Source organism: Tachysurus fulvidraco, chromosome 23 (genome assembly GCF_022655615.1).
Source record: "Tachysurus fulvidraco isolate hzauxx_2018 chromosome 23, HZAU_PFXX_2.0, whole genome shotgun sequence".
Taxonomy (NCBI): domain Eukaryota; kingdom Metazoa; phylum Chordata; class Actinopteri; order Siluriformes; family Bagridae; genus Tachysurus; species Tachysurus fulvidraco.
The window spans coordinates 13,068,948-13,085,583 of NC_062540.1; the positions used below are offsets into that span (position 1 = coordinate 13,068,948).

At 40.8% G+C, this 16,636-nt stretch overlaps 1 protein-coding gene across 8 annotated transcripts in view; it reads right to left on the reverse strand.

Moving 5' to 3' along the window:
- vps13d (vacuolar protein sorting 13 homolog D) overlaps window positions 1-16,636 on the reverse strand; it is a 41,430-nt gene that overhangs the window by 12,643 nt on the left and 12,151 nt on the right. For 6 of the 8 annotated variants that reach the window (XR_007139333.1, XM_027170739.2, XM_047807596.1 and 3 more), the window contains 40 exons: window positions 16,242-16,392; window positions 15,925-16,138; window positions 15,565-15,736; window positions 14,982-15,097; window positions 14,676-14,888; window positions 14,302-14,573; window positions 14,083-14,216; window positions 13,821-13,976; window positions 13,524-13,722; window positions 13,366-13,440; window positions 13,072-13,269; window positions 12,815-12,904; window positions 11,981-12,121; window positions 11,731-11,856; window positions 11,126-11,200; window positions 10,611-10,716; window positions 10,372-10,524; window positions 9,983-10,118; window positions 9,756-9,803; window positions 9,514-9,664; window positions 9,100-9,316; window positions 8,769-9,016; window positions 8,323-8,514; window positions 8,102-8,228; window positions 7,860-8,002; window positions 7,629-7,759; window positions 7,338-7,513; window positions 7,109-7,232; window positions 5,639-5,874; window positions 5,426-5,528; window positions 5,181-5,338; window positions 4,867-4,975; window positions 4,537-4,707; window positions 4,331-4,435; window positions 3,014-3,163; window positions 2,726-2,875; window positions 2,254-2,350; window positions 2,007-2,155; window positions 1,338-1,472; window positions 1,016-1,183 (listed from right to left, as the gene is read on the reverse strand). Coding sequence is in view for 7 of the 8 variants with exons in the window: in XM_027170739.2 (XP_027026540.2) it covers window positions 1,016-1,183; window positions 1,338-1,472; window positions 2,007-2,155; window positions 2,254-2,350; window positions 2,726-2,875; window positions 3,014-3,163; window positions 4,331-4,435; window positions 4,537-4,707; window positions 4,867-4,975; window positions 5,181-5,338; window positions 5,426-5,528; window positions 5,639-5,874; window positions 7,109-7,232; window positions 7,338-7,513; window positions 7,629-7,759; window positions 7,860-8,002; window positions 8,102-8,228; window positions 8,323-8,514; window positions 8,769-9,016; window positions 9,100-9,316; window positions 9,514-9,664; window positions 9,756-9,803; window positions 9,983-10,118; window positions 10,372-10,524; window positions 10,611-10,716; window positions 11,126-11,200; window positions 11,731-11,856; window positions 11,981-12,121; window positions 12,815-12,904; window positions 13,072-13,269; window positions 13,366-13,440; window positions 13,524-13,722; window positions 13,821-13,976; window positions 14,083-14,216; window positions 14,302-14,573; window positions 14,676-14,888; window positions 14,982-15,097; window positions 15,565-15,736; window positions 15,925-16,138; window positions 16,242-16,392 (6,015 nt within the window). In the remaining variant the exon portion in view is untranslated. The remainder of the gene's footprint in view (window positions 1-1,015; window positions 1,184-1,337; window positions 1,473-2,006; window positions 2,156-2,253; window positions 2,351-2,725; window positions 2,876-3,013; window positions 3,164-4,330; window positions 4,436-4,536; window positions 4,708-4,866; window positions 4,976-5,180; window positions 5,339-5,425; window positions 5,529-5,638; window positions 5,875-7,108; window positions 7,233-7,337; window positions 7,514-7,628; window positions 7,760-7,859; window positions 8,003-8,101; window positions 8,229-8,322; window positions 8,515-8,768; window positions 9,017-9,099; window positions 9,317-9,513; window positions 9,665-9,755; window positions 9,804-9,982; window positions 10,119-10,371; window positions 10,525-10,610; window positions 10,717-11,125; window positions 11,201-11,730; window positions 11,857-11,980; window positions 12,122-12,814; window positions 12,905-13,071; window positions 13,270-13,365; window positions 13,441-13,523; window positions 13,723-13,820; window positions 13,977-14,082; window positions 14,217-14,301; window positions 14,574-14,675; window positions 14,889-14,981; window positions 15,098-15,564; window positions 15,737-15,924; window positions 16,139-16,241; window positions 16,393-16,636) is intronic. The other 2 variants (XM_047807597.1, XM_047807599.1) reach the window with 2 other exon arrangements.

A 16,636-nucleotide genomic window follows, 5' to 3' on the forward strand; every position in this document is an offset into this window, starting at 1 on the left:
CTATGCTTTTATTTTTCTTAGATTGTAGCTGGGGTACTTTTCATCTCGGCATGATGCAGATACACACTTTCGAACTTTTAAGGACGTAGTGTGATGATTAACTAAACTTTTTTTTATTTCGGTGGTTTCTGCCTTTTGTCTAGTTGTTTCAAAGTGTTACTACCATCTATCATGTAATACATAGTAAAAGAAGAATCAACTTGCACTGCTCAGGTTTATGAACTAAACAATGGAATGATACATCTTTTCCCTGCAAATATGAACTCAGAGAAATGTTGTTTTAATAACCACTTAGCAAACAAAGCAACTTGAAATTCCAACCTAGCATTGAATACAAGCCAAAAGCATCAAAAAAGATGACGAAATAATGTGTTGTTTTAAAAAACCCTAATTGCTTTGTATGCAGAGATCGAACTGACTGTGCTCATTGTGAGCTAGTACACAAAAACACAATACTATGGAAAAGAAGAACGAAACATAAAAGCCCTAAGAATCACTGGGAAAAAGTGGGATAACTAAAGAGCTAAAATGTTTGGGGAAACTGACCTGATGGCCAATTGTTCTTAAACGTGTAATTTCAGATTAGTTGTTATAATAACTTCTACTCTTTGTGGAATACTTTACACTAGATTTTGTCTGCGGTTATTTTCCCAATAAACCGTAAGAGCATTAGTAAAGTTGAGCACTGATGTTGGGCCAGACTGTTAGTTCCAGTTCATCCCAAAGGTGTTCTGTAGGGTTGAATAACCCTGAGAAACATGAGTTAATAGATATTGCTTTGTGCACAGGGGCAGTTATGCTGGAACAGGACTGGGTTCTTAGTGCCAAAGAACTGAAATCTTAATGCTACAACATACAGACAATATAGACAATTGTGTACTTCATGGCACCAGTATAGTTAAGGCTCATGTATGCAGATCAGTGATGCAGCACATATTGGTGTGATAGTTAGGTGTCTGCATAATTTTGGCCATACGGTGTGTTAAAACCTAATCAACAAGATTCAGAGCATTACCTTAGCTGCTGAGTTGGAGACCCCATGTGTTACATTGCGTATCAGGCCTCCTACATTCCCATATTTGATGAGCTCGGACATGCCCTCTGAGACATCATTTAGCAGGCCCATGGGATTGCCCAAGAAGTCCACTGAGCCAAGTATCTGGGCAGCCTGACTAATCAGCTCCTGCACACGTTACCATAGACCAGCAAGAAATCATCAGAATGTACAGGTACATATTTGAACATACGTATGTTAAAACGTTGTGTTTTTATCATTTGAAACAAAAAGGAATAGCATGTGCTCTTGGATGTTAAAACAGACTGAAACGGAGTCCTACCTCTCTGAAGTGTTTGAATATGTCATTGATGATAATCTCCTGGGTTTCATACGGGTGGACTCGAGTGAAAGGATACATATCAATTATTGCATCCTCGAACTTGATCAGTGGGATTCCCAGAGTTCCCTTTAGAGTCTGCAAAGAGTAAAAATGGAATAAAGCTTCATCCGATCCACGGGAAAATATAATTATTAAATAAATAGTGTACCCTTTTCAATGTGGTTAAAAAGTATGGCAAACAGATATACTACTATTAAGGTGTCCTTCTTTAATAAGTTTTCCCCCATTTCAAATCCCAATACCAAACCTGCTACATGTAGCTTCTGTTGCCAAATTAGGAAAAACATTAAAGGTGTCCTTTTAACATGATTTAAAATAATTTCCACACCGTCCAGATCAGAATATGGCAGTACTGAGTTGGTGCATACATTATTCATTGATTTATTTAAGCAAATAAATGTTTTATAAGTGTCACTGATGCTACAATTTCAGTGTTCTTGGCTATTCTTCTGAATATTTGGTTCGTTCAGCTCTTGCACCTAGGTGGCCTGCAGTAAAATGCAAAATGACTAGAAAATGTGATGAAGTGTGTCAAGCCTAGGAAGTGTACATAAGAAGTTAAGCACACTTCCTAGGCAGCCTCGCTGGTGCTAATGTGTTGATTTTTACCTTCAGGTCTGGAGGCAGCTTGTGTGAAGTGAAGACACTTAGTTTAACCTGAGGGAGACTGATCTTCAGGTTCTCAAAGTAGTACCGTTTCCGAGGTCCTGCTTCCTCACTTGCCTTCTCGTACAGGTTCTCATCCAACTTCTCAACCTCTGAAAAACCCCCCCAGTTCCACTGTCATACGAAGCACTAATCATTTTACTAAAACAACCTTTTATCCCTAAGGGACAACACAGTGATTTTTTTATACCTCCTTCTGTTTTCCCATAGCCAAAAAAAGTCAGCAGCTTGAGGAAGAGTTTCTCTTCTATGATGACAGTAAAGCGTCCAGCAGTGACCATAAGATGCTGAGAAAAGCAAAAGAATGTAATCGTCAAAAAAGTCACAGAAATGTTAGAAATCGACGAGGAAATATTCCACGACTAAATAATTGCTTTAGCAAAGTATTTCATAATGACAAGAAACACACCGACACCTAGTGATTTTTACATTTACATTTACAGCGTTTAGCAGACGCCCTTATCCAGAGCGACTTACCTTTTATCTAATTTTTATACAACTGAGCAATTGAGGGTTAAGGGCCTTGCTCAAGGGCCCATCAGTGGCAGCTTGGTGGACGTAGGAATCGAATTCACAACCTTCCGATTGGTAGCCCGACACCTTAACCACTAGGCTACCATATCCCCTTAACCACTTAACCACTAGGCTACCATATGATTTACCTTGAACAGCTCTGTAAGCATGAGACTGCTGGGCACTTTGACAGCATTGACTTGCAGAGCAGGTCCTGATTCCATCACAATGCCCTCACAGATGTTGGGAGTTACAAACATCATCACTGGCTGTGTGTTGCCCAACAGCTGGTTATCCACCTGAGGGACAGACCCAGAGAAGGGAGGAGAAAGGAAAAGAAAGAGCCGAGTGGCACAATAGGCCAGAATTCATTAGTATTACTAATCTCTTCAAATAAACATGAAAAATGCTACTTTACAATATTTTGCTTCAGGCACCTGAATTTTCTTCACGCTGAGCTCTAGGACTTGGCTGGCAGCAGTGCGTGTATAGTGCAGATTGATGCCAGACAATGTGGCAAACACCAGTTCCTCAGGCACCTTGTTTACCAGAGACAGCCCTACTCCTTCCTCCAAGTTTATCAACACCTGCAAGAACAAAAGTTAAGTTTTGGTCATGATTGAATGAGTTGGGCTGGTCTTGGATCATTACTCGAAACGCCATGATATTAGCTAATAGTTACAGTTTACAAACTTCCCGTTGTTATTGTGACACTGGATACTTGCATGAACATAAATATGATGTGGACCACATGTATATATCAGTAAACAGCTCATTGACAGCTCACTTGTAATCAGAATGAATTCATTTGGATTCATTTGGATTCATAACACTCACCACCTGGGACATTGGTGACTTTCAGCCTGTAAAGACTTATTCAAAACATATTTACAGGGCCTTCCAAAATGATTGGCACCTGTTATGAAAATTGTCATATTTTGTTTGTTTTGTAATGTCTGTCCTGTAATGTATCACAGCACTGAGTCTCTTCCTGTAATGTCTAAGAAAGCTGGGGACATTTGTACAAGGACGTTGGTCTACTCCGTTACGCAGATCGTTTTTGTGTGTTTCCAGAAAGGAAAAACTGATTTAGTTTTTTCCCCCTTTTCTGTATTCATGTGGAAATGTGATTAGCCCATTGTCTTGTGGAATGATACATCCATGGTGAAGTCAGAAACTCTTGACAGAGGCAACCAGGTTTCAACAGAATTATCCTGGTACTTAGGAGAATTTATGACACTATCAATCTTCCTATGAACCCTGAAACATCAGCCATAAAATATCCCCAAAGCTTCACTCATCCACTTAAATATTTTCCACTACGTATCAAGTGCTCTTCCTTTTATGAAGTCATATGTGGTTTAAATAACTGCTGATTATGTGCATGACCGTTTTATTTTGGTCTCATCTGACTATAACAGGATGGCACTTGCAGTTCTACTGACGCATGGGGAAGTTCAGGTGCTGTGTTTTGTAAGTTGCTCTCAAGAAGGTCGTCTTTCATTCGATTGCTTGCTGTTGAGAAACTGGCTTTTGAACCCACACAAATCAGCTGAAACCTGCAGTTCTGAAACTGATCTCTGGGCTCTTTTTCCCCTTCTTTGGCATCCTCCTCACTATATGCACAGTGTGTGCATGTCAGCTGTTTTGCACATCTTTTACTATAACCTTGATTTCAATATGTTTGAGCTTTCATTTTTAAGTCTCTTTTCTAATAGTTTTTCAAATTATTGAATTAGATAAAAGCAAATAACCTCAAGTTCTCCCTCAGGATCCTTTTTTAGTGTGTTCTCTTTGTTTTGGTTCTCCTCTGTGCTGAGGGATGTTCTGTTATTTCGCCGCTGATTGAGGTCACTGATCTGGAACAAAAATAAAACTCTCCAGGTTAACAATCATGAGCCAAGCGCAAAATGGCAAGTGGTATTAATTCAACCAAATATTAACATAATCGACTGTGCACCTGCAGTACACGAGTGGGTCCATCAGGAACAACCTGCACAGACAACACCCCAGAACCAGGCCTCATCTTCTGATTAATAAACTGCTGTTCTGGGGGTTTTTCAAGCAGTCCTGAGTCTGGCCCGAGCACCACCTCTGCACCATCATACAGACCTGAGATTCCTCCCTTCACCTGCAGAAACAAATCACAGTAACAGGATAAGAGGTAGAACATAAGCACTTAATGTAATGTAATACTATAATAATAACCAGGGCACTTGATATGAGTAATTATGGTTGAGCCTCAACCCAAAAAAAAGAGGGGTGAAAAAAGGTGGAAGAGAAGACAGACCTGCACCACTAGTCGGGGTAAACCACAGGTAAGCATGCCAGAGCAGAAGTGCCATGTCTGGGTAGTACTACGGCGAGGGTCTTGCCGCTTCAGCATCAATGGCTCGTAGCTGCATGACAAAACAGAGACAAAAAGAGGTAAGAAATTAAAGAAAAAAAAAAAAAGGCAAGGGTGTTTAAAGGGCAAGAAAAAGCTCTATGGATAGCACATGGAGAGAAAAATTCAGTTATTTTCAACCAAGCAGATGTTCCACTGAATTGACCCTTTGTTCAGAAAAATTCAATTCATGCTGTCTATAGGACTAACTGACTGACCTGTTGTTTGTGACTGCAGCAAGCCCAGCAATGTCCAGCACCATGGAGCATTCAAGAGGTCTGGGTAGGGCAGGTTTACTCTGAGGAGGAGAGGAACCCTCATGACAAAGCATTCCTTTTCCGCTCATTCTCCACAGCTGAGACCGCTTTCCTGGTTCCTACAAAAGCCAGACTCAAGGCTGGTTAGACAGAGATCTGCAAAAAAAACGTTAGTAAGAAATGTGTTAAAAGAGATAAAGTGGCACCTTTTTCTTTAGAATGACTCTCTGTGTCTTTGTCTCAACATCAAGCACTAGTTCAGCACAGCTGGCATCACGCTTCATCGCTCCTGGCCTTTTACTTGCATCCCTGAAGTGAAAGCAAATCTTTAAATCATAAATATCAACAAGATATAGATCAAATGCATAAATCACATGCCACCTATCATGCGTCTCACATCGATCTGTTAGAGAACTTACTGAGAGAATGTGAAAGTTGCAGCGATATAGATGAAGTTCTCATAGTAAAGCTTGTTGTACTCTCTAAAGCAGTTCATGTCAGCGGTGACCTCAGAGGACCCAGCTCCTTTTACAGTCAGTGTAATGTAAGGAGGAAGAATGGGTTCATCACAAGCATAGTCCAGTACAGCTCCAGCTTTCACTTCGGTGTGCAGTCTGATATCTGGCACTTCATGCTGCCAGAACTGGATTGGCACCTAAAGCAACAACAAGGTTTCATATAACAAGTCCCAAGAAAATATTCATATTTTACAGTGCTTATAAATGTGATAGCTAAACACACAAAATGAATAAATGCATCTACACAATGTATAAAGGGGAAGTTTTTAAAAAATTGCAGATTGCAATTGACCACTCTCCCTCTGCTGAAACTAAATATCCTGTGTACCTTTAAAAAAAAAAGAAAAAAAAAAAAAAGAAGTATAGCTAAAAAGCTCGATAATGGCAGAAGACAGAGTACCGTAGATGTTTATTTTTAATTTAATGTATCCGTTAATATTACAGTTGTTACATATCTAAAAATATGACAGCAAATGCTTTGTCTAAGGGGGTTTTTACACCTGGTCACTTCAAGTCACTGGGCAAGTCGTGGCCTGATGGTTAGAGAGTCTGACTCGTAACCCTAAGGTTGTGGGCTCGAGTCTCGGGCCAGCCACGACTGAGGTGTCCTTGAGCAAGGCACCAAACCCGGCAACTGCTCCCCGGGCGCCGCAGCATAAATGGCTGCCCACTGCTCCGGGTGTGTGTGTTCACTGCTGTGTGTGTGCACTTTGGATGGGTCAAATGCAGAGAACAAATTCTGGGTATGGATCACCGTACTTAGCCGTATGGCACTTCACTTCACTTCTTGCGTTTTCTGTGATCCGATGGCTATCCGATCGTAAAAAGACCAGGTCTAAATGCCCTCCGAAACGGTTTCGAGACGGATATAAATCCGATTGCACAAACCACTTCAGGAGGTGGTCTGGGACGCATTTCAGCTGGACAGGTGTAAATGAATGTGGTTGTTCAAGCCACATACGTCAGCGCTATACTCCTCCCTAACGGAAGTACGTCACTCGCAGGTGACACGCGAGTCGTGCATCGCGCCAGAAACAGATATGTTTTCCCACCAGCGCTTTCACCCAGGTGTCTCGTTGGGATTAAAATGCACTGCTGCCACCAGCGAAAACGCAGCAAACAGTAAATGCTGTTTTTTGTAGCAACCGCACACACCAAAGCGTGTTCCATTTCAATTACACCGGAAATGAGGTACAATATATTTGCATATTGGGCGGTAGTAGAAAGATCAGATTGATATCCGATTCGCCACGATGCATTTATGTGGCCTAGTGTAAATGGAACAGTTTTAACAAATCAGATAGCTATCAGATCAGAGAAAACACATGAAGTGACCAGGTGTAAAAAGGCTCTAAGAGATTAATCTCTCACCTTGGAGATGTTGTCTATGCGGAAAGGTGGAGGCAACTGGTCTGTGTCACTAAATGAAATCTGAAAGGTTGCTCCTTTCAGGGCGATTTCAGCGAGTAGAAAGTAGCAATTACCCAACGTGTCTCTAAGGAAACACACACACACACACACACACATATATATTTAAACAAAAATAGACAGTGCTTATTAATTGCTATTCAATACCAGTAGTACATAACGTCACCATTACCTCATGTTGACATGGAATGATTTGGGTTTGCTGATTTCAAACCCTCCAGACCAGGTGCAGTTTGGTATGTCCATGAGTCGGACACAAAGGAGTTGATCGTAGTCATTCCTGGGCCAGTGGAACACCACACTAGAGCCTGACAGAGTGGAGATATAGCCCTCGGGATTGGCTGTGCCCTATAGTGCACATAGAGTGTGCAATATGAAATAGTTTTCTTCATATTCATGGAAAACTAATGTAAGCAGTACTAACATGCATCCAAGGATACGTGTTTTAAAGAACTTGGTTTACCTTTCCTTTAGCAAACTCTCTCTGGGAGAAAGCCAGCTTGTGTGAAGATTGATTGTCAAGCAGATAGCGAGGTGCAAAAGTCACAATGTGGGTGTTCTGGTAGCGTCCCTTCCCTTTCCTGACGTTAATTCCTTAAACGATCAAGATCATTACTGTTAAATAACACGATACATAAATGATGAAGCTGATAAAAAACAATATTACACAGAAATTAGAGAATATTTTGGTCACCTATATTATAGATGAGCCCCGGTCTGTTCCCGGTTTGGATGACTTTAACGGCTCGAACTCCACTTCCACCATCCAGTGAGAAACCCTGACACCAGCCAGGAACACCATCTGGGTGGATCCCTTTACCAACACGCATAGTGCACCTGATGGACAGACAGGGAGAAGAAAATCAGAAATTCTACGTCAGATCATGAAAGAGAGACATTGACCAATGTTCAATTTGTTAACCCCTGTTTACTGACATGAGAGGTTGTTCTTTGTCTGCGTAGCAGAAAAGTAATGGACTAAGACTCCTGGCTAGCTCATGCTCCTCAAACTGCCCGGCAGCATCCGTTCTGCTGTTGTCCTGGCGGAAGATCAGAGGCAGCCCTGCAGGCCGCAATACAGAGTATTGTATGTAAAGTCAAATAAAACTGCACCATTTTTAATTACACTTTAGTAGTTAGATTACTGGGTAAAGTACCTGTCTTGTTTAGGAGCCAATAAGGAGCGGAGATGAGGATCTTGAGCGCCCCCTCTGCTCGGAGAATAATGCGGATGGTAAGACACAGCAGCCGCTTGTTTGCGTCATACAGACGCATGCGCACCACGTAGTTCTGAGTGCCAGAAGGAATCAACAGCTCCTTACACACTGGGAAGTTCTCCAGAAGAACACCTGAGAGAGATGAGGTAAGGATTAGGAGCAATGCCACCTGTCAGCGTGCTTAAATACTGGATGACGTATTGTTATTTTAGATGGACTATTAAACTAGAAATATTGAATATATGAAACTCGTTCAATGCTGCCGATGGTACTACGAAGTGCACTAGAAGCATTTTAGATTTGCAAGACTGTTTTTTAATTCTATGAACAGTTTCATTGCCCTGCTTACTTTTGAAATCTCGGACACGAGTTGGTCTCTAACTTACCTAACTCTATATTCTGTGAGGTGTCTGCTGCATGAAGTACCGACTCTTTGCCTGGCTTCATGGTTCCCTTGATTGAGGTCCCTTTGATGTAGTAGTTGAGGTCACAGGGCAGCAAGTTAGTCAGCACTAAGGTGGGTAACAGGTAGATGGTGTGACCTGGTTGCCTGTAAATCTGCTTAGCACTACCAGGGACCATTTTAGCCGGTTGTTGCTCAGGATAGTTCTCTTTCTTGATAACCACACAAAACCTAAAAAGGACAAACACACACAAAACAAACATATTGCCGAATTCCTTTAAATTCCAACACATTCTCTAAAAGCCTTTGTTTACCTGAAGCTACGTTTGTTTTGGTCATCAAAGTCAGCTGACTGGCACTCCCTTTTGTTGCTGCTGACCTCCCCAGGTCGTTCCACACTTGTCCAATGGATGGGCAGCTTACAAAAAAATAGTCCCAAGCCTTTAGGCCGAGCTTGCAGTCTCCATGAGGTCAGGTGGAGAGGGATAGCCAAAGCTTCTCCAGGCAGGACAGGTGGAAGCACAACAGGCTCTGTTGGGAAATTCAATCAAAATCAGTGAACTACTTTTGCACCGCATAGGATTATTTCCTTATATTACTCATTTACCTATTTGTGTTCCACAGTAAATGTATTACTTAACATTTTATATGACCATTACAAATTCCTTTGAAATCGAAATAAATACATTTTGAATAAATATTTTGATAGGAAAGAACAGAATGCTCACTGTCTGGAGCAGAAGGGCTGTCTAGCCGTACTTCCATGGGCAACTCTAAGCGATTCTTCACCATGAGAGCAGACTGCACAGTGATTACCTTGCTTGCACTCCCCTCCATTGTGATGGAGAAGACCACTCTGACAGGGGGCAAGGCTGAAAACTGCATAGAATTTCAGAAATGTAATGATTAATAGCAGAAATGTTAAAAACGTCTAATTTACATAGAGGAAACCTGCCAAAAAAATACTGACATATACATGAGGATGTATGATGTTGGTTCTGCTGACTGGACTACCGACCTAAATGGCCGACAGAAAAAAAAAGATCAGATGTTAATATTGCTAGCTTAAGCGATGAGGCTGGCATGGCTAGTTAAATAAGATAGATGTTAAGCACCTGAGCAACTGACAGTGAATCATTGTTCATTCTAAATTTACAGAATAATAATATGTTGTACATGAACAGGGGGAAACCTCACCGTGTTGGAGGGGTTGTTGCAATCAGGAGCAGCATAACGGAAGAACACACCGACCTTATCAACTGAGACAGGCTTTACTTGCTCCCAGCCTCCGACACGTACCAAGAGCTGGTGCAGCTTTAACTCATGAGTATGCCTGAGAGCAGAAAACGAAAAAAAAAAAAAAAAAAAATCAGACCAGCAGAGAACCGATGAGTACTTGGAAAGAAAGATTTTTAAAGATTTATATTCAAAGAACAAAGATCATGTGTCACAAAAATCTTATGCTGAGAATGCCCAGCTGATCTGAATTATCTTTCCAGCTGAATCCATATGTATGCTACACACACACACACACACACACACACACACACACACACACACACACACACACACACACACACACACACCTGTGTCTAAGTTTCTCACGGGCCTCGAACTCAAAAGGAATCTCCTCCCCTGGCAGCACCTCTCTCCACTGACTGATGTTGTGTGTGTCCTCTGTCCCAGGCCCACGAGTGTCGGATATTGAGTCAGCACTACTGCTGTGAGACAGTGCCACCCTGTGGACATCAAAAGTATTGAGCTCACCAAAAAGCTCAAGGTTACATTAGAATCAAAGATCTGACGATCATTTTGACATTCTGACCTGGTTGGGCTGGTGGTGAGGGTGGCAAACCACATAGTGCAGCCAGTATGATTACGCAGGGCATAGGGAACGAAAGGCTGCCTCCTTTTAGACAACTTCACATCCGCTTAAAAGAAAAAAAGAAAAAGAAAAAATGTATTACAACTTTGAAAACGTGAGAATAACAAATTGAATTCATTTTCTTTCACACACAGAAACTAATTTACTTAGGACAATCCATAATTTGGGCATTTTAGATATTTAAAATCTAATACTAATAAACATGCACATGCGTAGTTCTAGTCAAGAAAGCATCTAAGGAAAGAACAGTAAAGGCCTTCAATATTTCAGAACAAAAGCAGTGGCATGACTGTACACATAAAAGAACTGCTACCTGCTACTGAAATAAAAAACAAAAAACAAAAAAAAAACTTAACATAACATTAAAAGGCTGAAGCTAGAAGACAAACTATCTTGGAATCGCCAGATGACGGATACCAGCTTGCTCATATTTTTTCTTAGTCTACAACCTGTACCTCGGGCAGCAATCTGTTGCTCAAGGCAAGTCAAGCTGGCAGTGCTCCTAGTTCTAAGGTGAGCAAGAGGAACACCTGATAGCACAAAGAGAGGGTTAGGGAAGAAGACAAGAAGAGAGAGAGACACGTGCATGTTAGGACACACAGAAAAAGACATGCAAGGGAGATGTAGACCAGGAGTACTAAGAAATGAAAAGACTGTATGTAAATTTCAGAACATTAATTTCAGTCAGTGAAACTTTCATTATACAAGTCAATCTTGCTTAAGTTAAACAGATTCATCTAAAAAAAAAGTAGTCATGGCACTCAAGTAAAACTGTATTAGTACATATAATTTTATTCAATTCTAAAAAAAATAAAAATAAAATAAAAATAATAAAAAAATACAATTTTGGGTGAAATGTCGCAGTTGAATTGATACATTTGTCCCCTTTAAGCAACGAAGAAGCTTAACAAAAATGCAGGTCTAGACCCAAGGATGGCAAAGGCAAGAAAAAACACATTGTAGAAAGCAAAAGGAGATGTATTTCCCAGGAGGTTAACGTGTAAATAATGTTTTCCAGGCTTCACTCTGAGTCAAGATTGAATGCATGCCTGCTACTTACTCTGTCCAAAAGTGGGGGGGTCTACGGAGGAGCCCATCCAAGACACAGAGGCGGAGGTCTCTGGCGACTGCTCGTCTTCCTTACAGTAGTCTGCTAACCACGAAGTCTTGGTTGTGCTGTACTGGTCTATGTGTCAGAACAACAGGCCCACAGCGGGGTGAGAAAAACCTCACACCACTCATAAATATGAAGGTAAACAGTTAGTGAAAAGAAGGCAGATGTATAATGGTGCTTGACCCAGACTGCCTACCGAGTAAGACGGAGGTGATGTTCATGTCTAGTCTCTGCTTGGCTTGTACTCCCAGTTTCAGACGAGAAGGATGGAGACGACCTGCCGCTTGCTGCTGCCAATTCAGGACGCAGGGCCAGGGCTCGATAAATGGCTCCCATCCTGCATGCACACATACAAACAGACACCACAGCGTCTTGTCACGCCAGCTTTACTTTTCCAAATTATAATAATAATAATAATAATAATAATAATAATAATAATAATAATAATAAAAAATGTATTATTGTATAACAATAATAAATTGTTATAATAATAATAATAATAATAAATATTTATTATTGTATAACAATAAAATTATGCAACATGTTAATGATAAAGCACATGAAAATAACTTCTGGTAATTAATTAAATGAAAAAAATAAAAAATTATATATATATATATATATATATATATATTACACATATATATATATATACACACACACACACTCACTCACACACAAACATACATATATATATATATATATATATATATATATATATATATATATATATATATATATATATGTGTGTGTGTGTGTGTGTGTGTGTGTGTGTGTGTGTGTGTGTGTGTGTGTGTGATGTGAATAATCCTCAAGATTGGCTGGGAATAGCTAGACTACAAAAGAATAGTGAGACATGCCAGATTTCAACTATTTTGAGCTTTTATATGTAACCTGAACAAGTTAATTTTATTGGGTGAAAAGCCTGTTTGTTTGATTTGAAAAAAAAAAAAACCTTGCAGGATTAGGCACTTTGTAGGCATGTGAATTAGGCACTGAGTAGGCAATAAATGAGTTCTTGAGATCTCACCTGAGAGCTCCCTGTTATAATAATCTCCAGACAGAGAGAAACTAGCTTTTCCTTCCTGTGTAGATCCGATCCTCTGCAGCACAGACAGCCCTTTAAAACAAGGAGGTATAAGCTAAATACAGATATAAGGTATAAGATGTCCCATCTACATATTATCATTATTCAGGCTGAAAAGACAAAAATAAATGCATGTGACCTGATGATCCTTGTAATATTAAGAAGGCAGCAATTCACTGGAAAAGGAGGAGTAATCTCACGTGAAAAGGTGAACTCAGCTAGGGGAACATCACAATCCAAGCAGTCATCAATGAAGCAAATGCACACATTCTCAGCCTTGACCTCCACTCCAGACAAAGGAGGAGAGGAGTGGGAGCCTGACCCGGAGTCAGCTCTGCTCCTGCCAGAAGTGCTTTCTGCGTTTTCTAGTAGCCACGTAGCTGCCTGATCCAACTGACCTACAGCCACACCATTGTATAAGTCACTTTACTCATGCTGTTTCTTTAAAGTTATCAATTTCCCTGCTGAGTACTAAGTCAAATACAACATGTTACCTTTGCAGTGAATGAGAGCACGTCTGCAATCTTCCCTCCTGAAGCCCAGATCCTGAAGGCGTGTTAGCTGACTTTCTAAAATTCCATAAACACACCACTACTAAAAATTTGAATTCTTCACAATCTAAAATCGCACCAACATAATCAGAGAATCATACCCAGTAGGGCTTCTGTTCGATGCCTGAAACTGTCTTTTGGTTTGGTGGTAGTCCCTGGGCTTGCAGTGGACTGGACTACCTGGGAGTCTAAAGCAGAGTTATCAACACTTGGGGAGCCGGTGGGGATGGACTTAGCAATGGCCAGGAAGAGCTGCACATCATTGTAGGACAGCCGGATATCCAGAGAAGGAAACTGGATCTGTAAAGCCAAGCCATAAAAAGAATATACCAAGATAAGGATTTAAAACTGCTAAGGAAACAGGTAAAGTTTAAGAATTATTTTGGGAGTATTCTTACCTCCAACAGGGGTGGAAAGTCTTCCATGTTGAAGGCATCCAGCAGGCCTGAGCTGCTTTGATAGGTGGGACTACCACACAGCTCGACCTGTATATTGACAGGATCAATAATAGACAGCGCTGTGTCTTGCTCACTGCCCAACCGGCAGGAATACACCTGAAAACAAAGAAATTCATAAGAAACAAGGCTTAAAGAAATGCTACCTTAGCAAATGTCCACTGATGTATTACTAATGCTTACAATGCCCAGAAAAATGATTCACCTCAATTCCGGCCAAGATGCCAGAGAACGGTCTGTCCAGAAGACGAGGCTTGTAGGTGAGTACAGTAGTGCCTTTTAGGATAATGGCATTGGTATCTGAACATGATGAGTCTTCCACAACCACAAACTCAGTCCCTGTTCAGAACAGAGAAGCACCTATTGCTGACAAAAGGATTGATGAAAAAATAAAATACATTTTACAACAAAGAGAAACATTTACCTGTAGCATTAAGTTTAACCTCCAGATATTTGTCTTGGGTGATAGGAACAGTAGATCGTTTCGTAACTACTCCACTCTTGACAGTTTTGGGCATGATTGCGCCTGTCATGCCGGGGTCACTCCCATTGCTTGGCCAACGCTGTCGGGTGGGTGCCGCTCCTTTCTCCGTAGGCATACGAAGGAAATCCCTGACTAGCTGAAGCCAGTCAAAAATCAGGAACACTCGCAGGTTGTTTAGCACAACAGTGAAACATGAGGAATCCCTGGTAGATCTAGGAAAAGGGATAAAGGGATTAAAAGCAATAAAAAAGGATCTGGAATCCTAAGTTAATTTATAACGAATTACTAACTTATAATCTAATATTCAACAGCACCTGTAATGTAGCTCTAGTTGTAGAGAAGCTCGATTGGTGCCTGTTCTAGAGGGCTGCAGAATGCAGTCAAACACATTGTGCTTTCCCTCTGTGGCCTTGTTGGACTCGCTATAACGTGTGTCGTAGGCCAAGAGCGAATGAGACACCAGGTTCACAGATTTGGATCCATCTGAAAAACTCTCAAACAGTACCTTGGATTTCATGAAGTCGAACCTATCAAGCAAATACACAGGACACTTCATCTTTGCTGCAATCCATAAAATGATTTCCCTTGACATACAGAAATATTTAAACAAAATGAAATACCTGGCCAAAGACTGCTTATGTCCAGAGGATTTGGAGCCATCCAAAAACTCCAAACTGACATTCATCATGTCAACTAAGAAAGACAATCCTGTATATACGTCACCACTCAGAACCGTCTGTCAATGAGAAATACGGAAGAGTTGAAGACATTAAGCTGATTTAAATGAGTCTCCTGTTTACATTTACAGCATTTGGCAGACGCCCTTATCCAGAGCGACGTACATAAGTGCTTAAAGCTCTAACATTGAATACATTAATGCTGGTTCACTAGGTTACTTACTTAAGATACCATGAGTTTAAAACATTTGTACAAAGTTACAATGAAAAAGTGTCAAAGGTTTTTTTTTTTTTAAATGCAAAAGATAAGGAAAAAAGTGCTAGTTGAAGTTAAATAGGGCCTGTTAGTGACACAACACGAGAATTTAGCATTGTATTACACATCACTACATGCATATCAGTTGTAATAACACATTCATAGCTTATCATATCTTATATGCTTTTCCCAAAAGACCACAACATAATTGCACTACATCAAAGTCTTGACTAGAACTTGCAAGCACAGCGTTTAACATCAGGAGCCTACATAGGTGCTGGGGTCCTGTAGGTTGTAAGGTCTGAGGAACTCCTCCACAGGCTCTCCCAGGTTGTGCTCGAGCAGGCCACGGATCAGCTGGTACCTCTCCAGATCCAAGGAACAGTGTACAGAAGACAGGCTACCATGGATGGACATGTCTGGGACTGCATGACTCAGCTCCCTAAAACACAAATTAGCGATGTGTAATAAAGCCAAAGTAATGAAAAACATTTGTGAGATAACACAACTGCATACACATGGATAGAGATAACAAAAAAGAGGATGTGATGATGTTCTTAAAAGCAGACATAATGTAATTAGGATGTGATATGTGATAAAAAACAAATAAACAATCGAGTGAACACTTACTTGTCCAGGTTGCGTTCCACTTTAAGTTTAAGATGGCAACGCTCCTTCAGGAGGCTGCCTCCAGTTCTGTGCACTGAATAAGAGGGAAAAACCAGGTCTGTGTCTAGGCGCTTCACTCCACTGTCCCAAGGTTCACACGGCAGCCGTTCTGCAGCAAATAAATCCATCTCCTGCAGATCCACGGCAATGCAGTCCAGCAGACATATGTAATCTTCTACAAGAAAAAAAACAAAACAAAAGGAAAGCTTAACTAGCACCTCATATATTAAGATTATGGAAAGTTAAATTCATTCAAAAGGTTAACTTAAGTTATTAACCTGGACTGGAAAGTGTATCGGCATCAGAACTGTGTCCCATAGCTGGCTGAGGCCTGCCTAAGGTAAATCCAGAAGCAGTGGCTTTGACGCTGTCTGCTGACACATCCTCACTCGCTTTCCCCGAAGTAGGCTGAGCATTCTTCACACGATCCTTTAGAAAAGACAAAGAGTATTAACATAAAAGGCACAATGGGTTTAGTACTGAATGCTTAAATACAAAATGAAATAAAAAACGATGAAGAGAAAATGTTTGTGAAATCACAGAAAAGCCCGCATTCAGCCCTGGTTCTGGAGTCACCCCGTTCTGCTTCAGACACCAATAATTCCAATAAACAGCATAGCTGAAGTGGTGTGCTGAGGAACTACAGAGTGCAGTGCATGGGGTACTCCAGGAC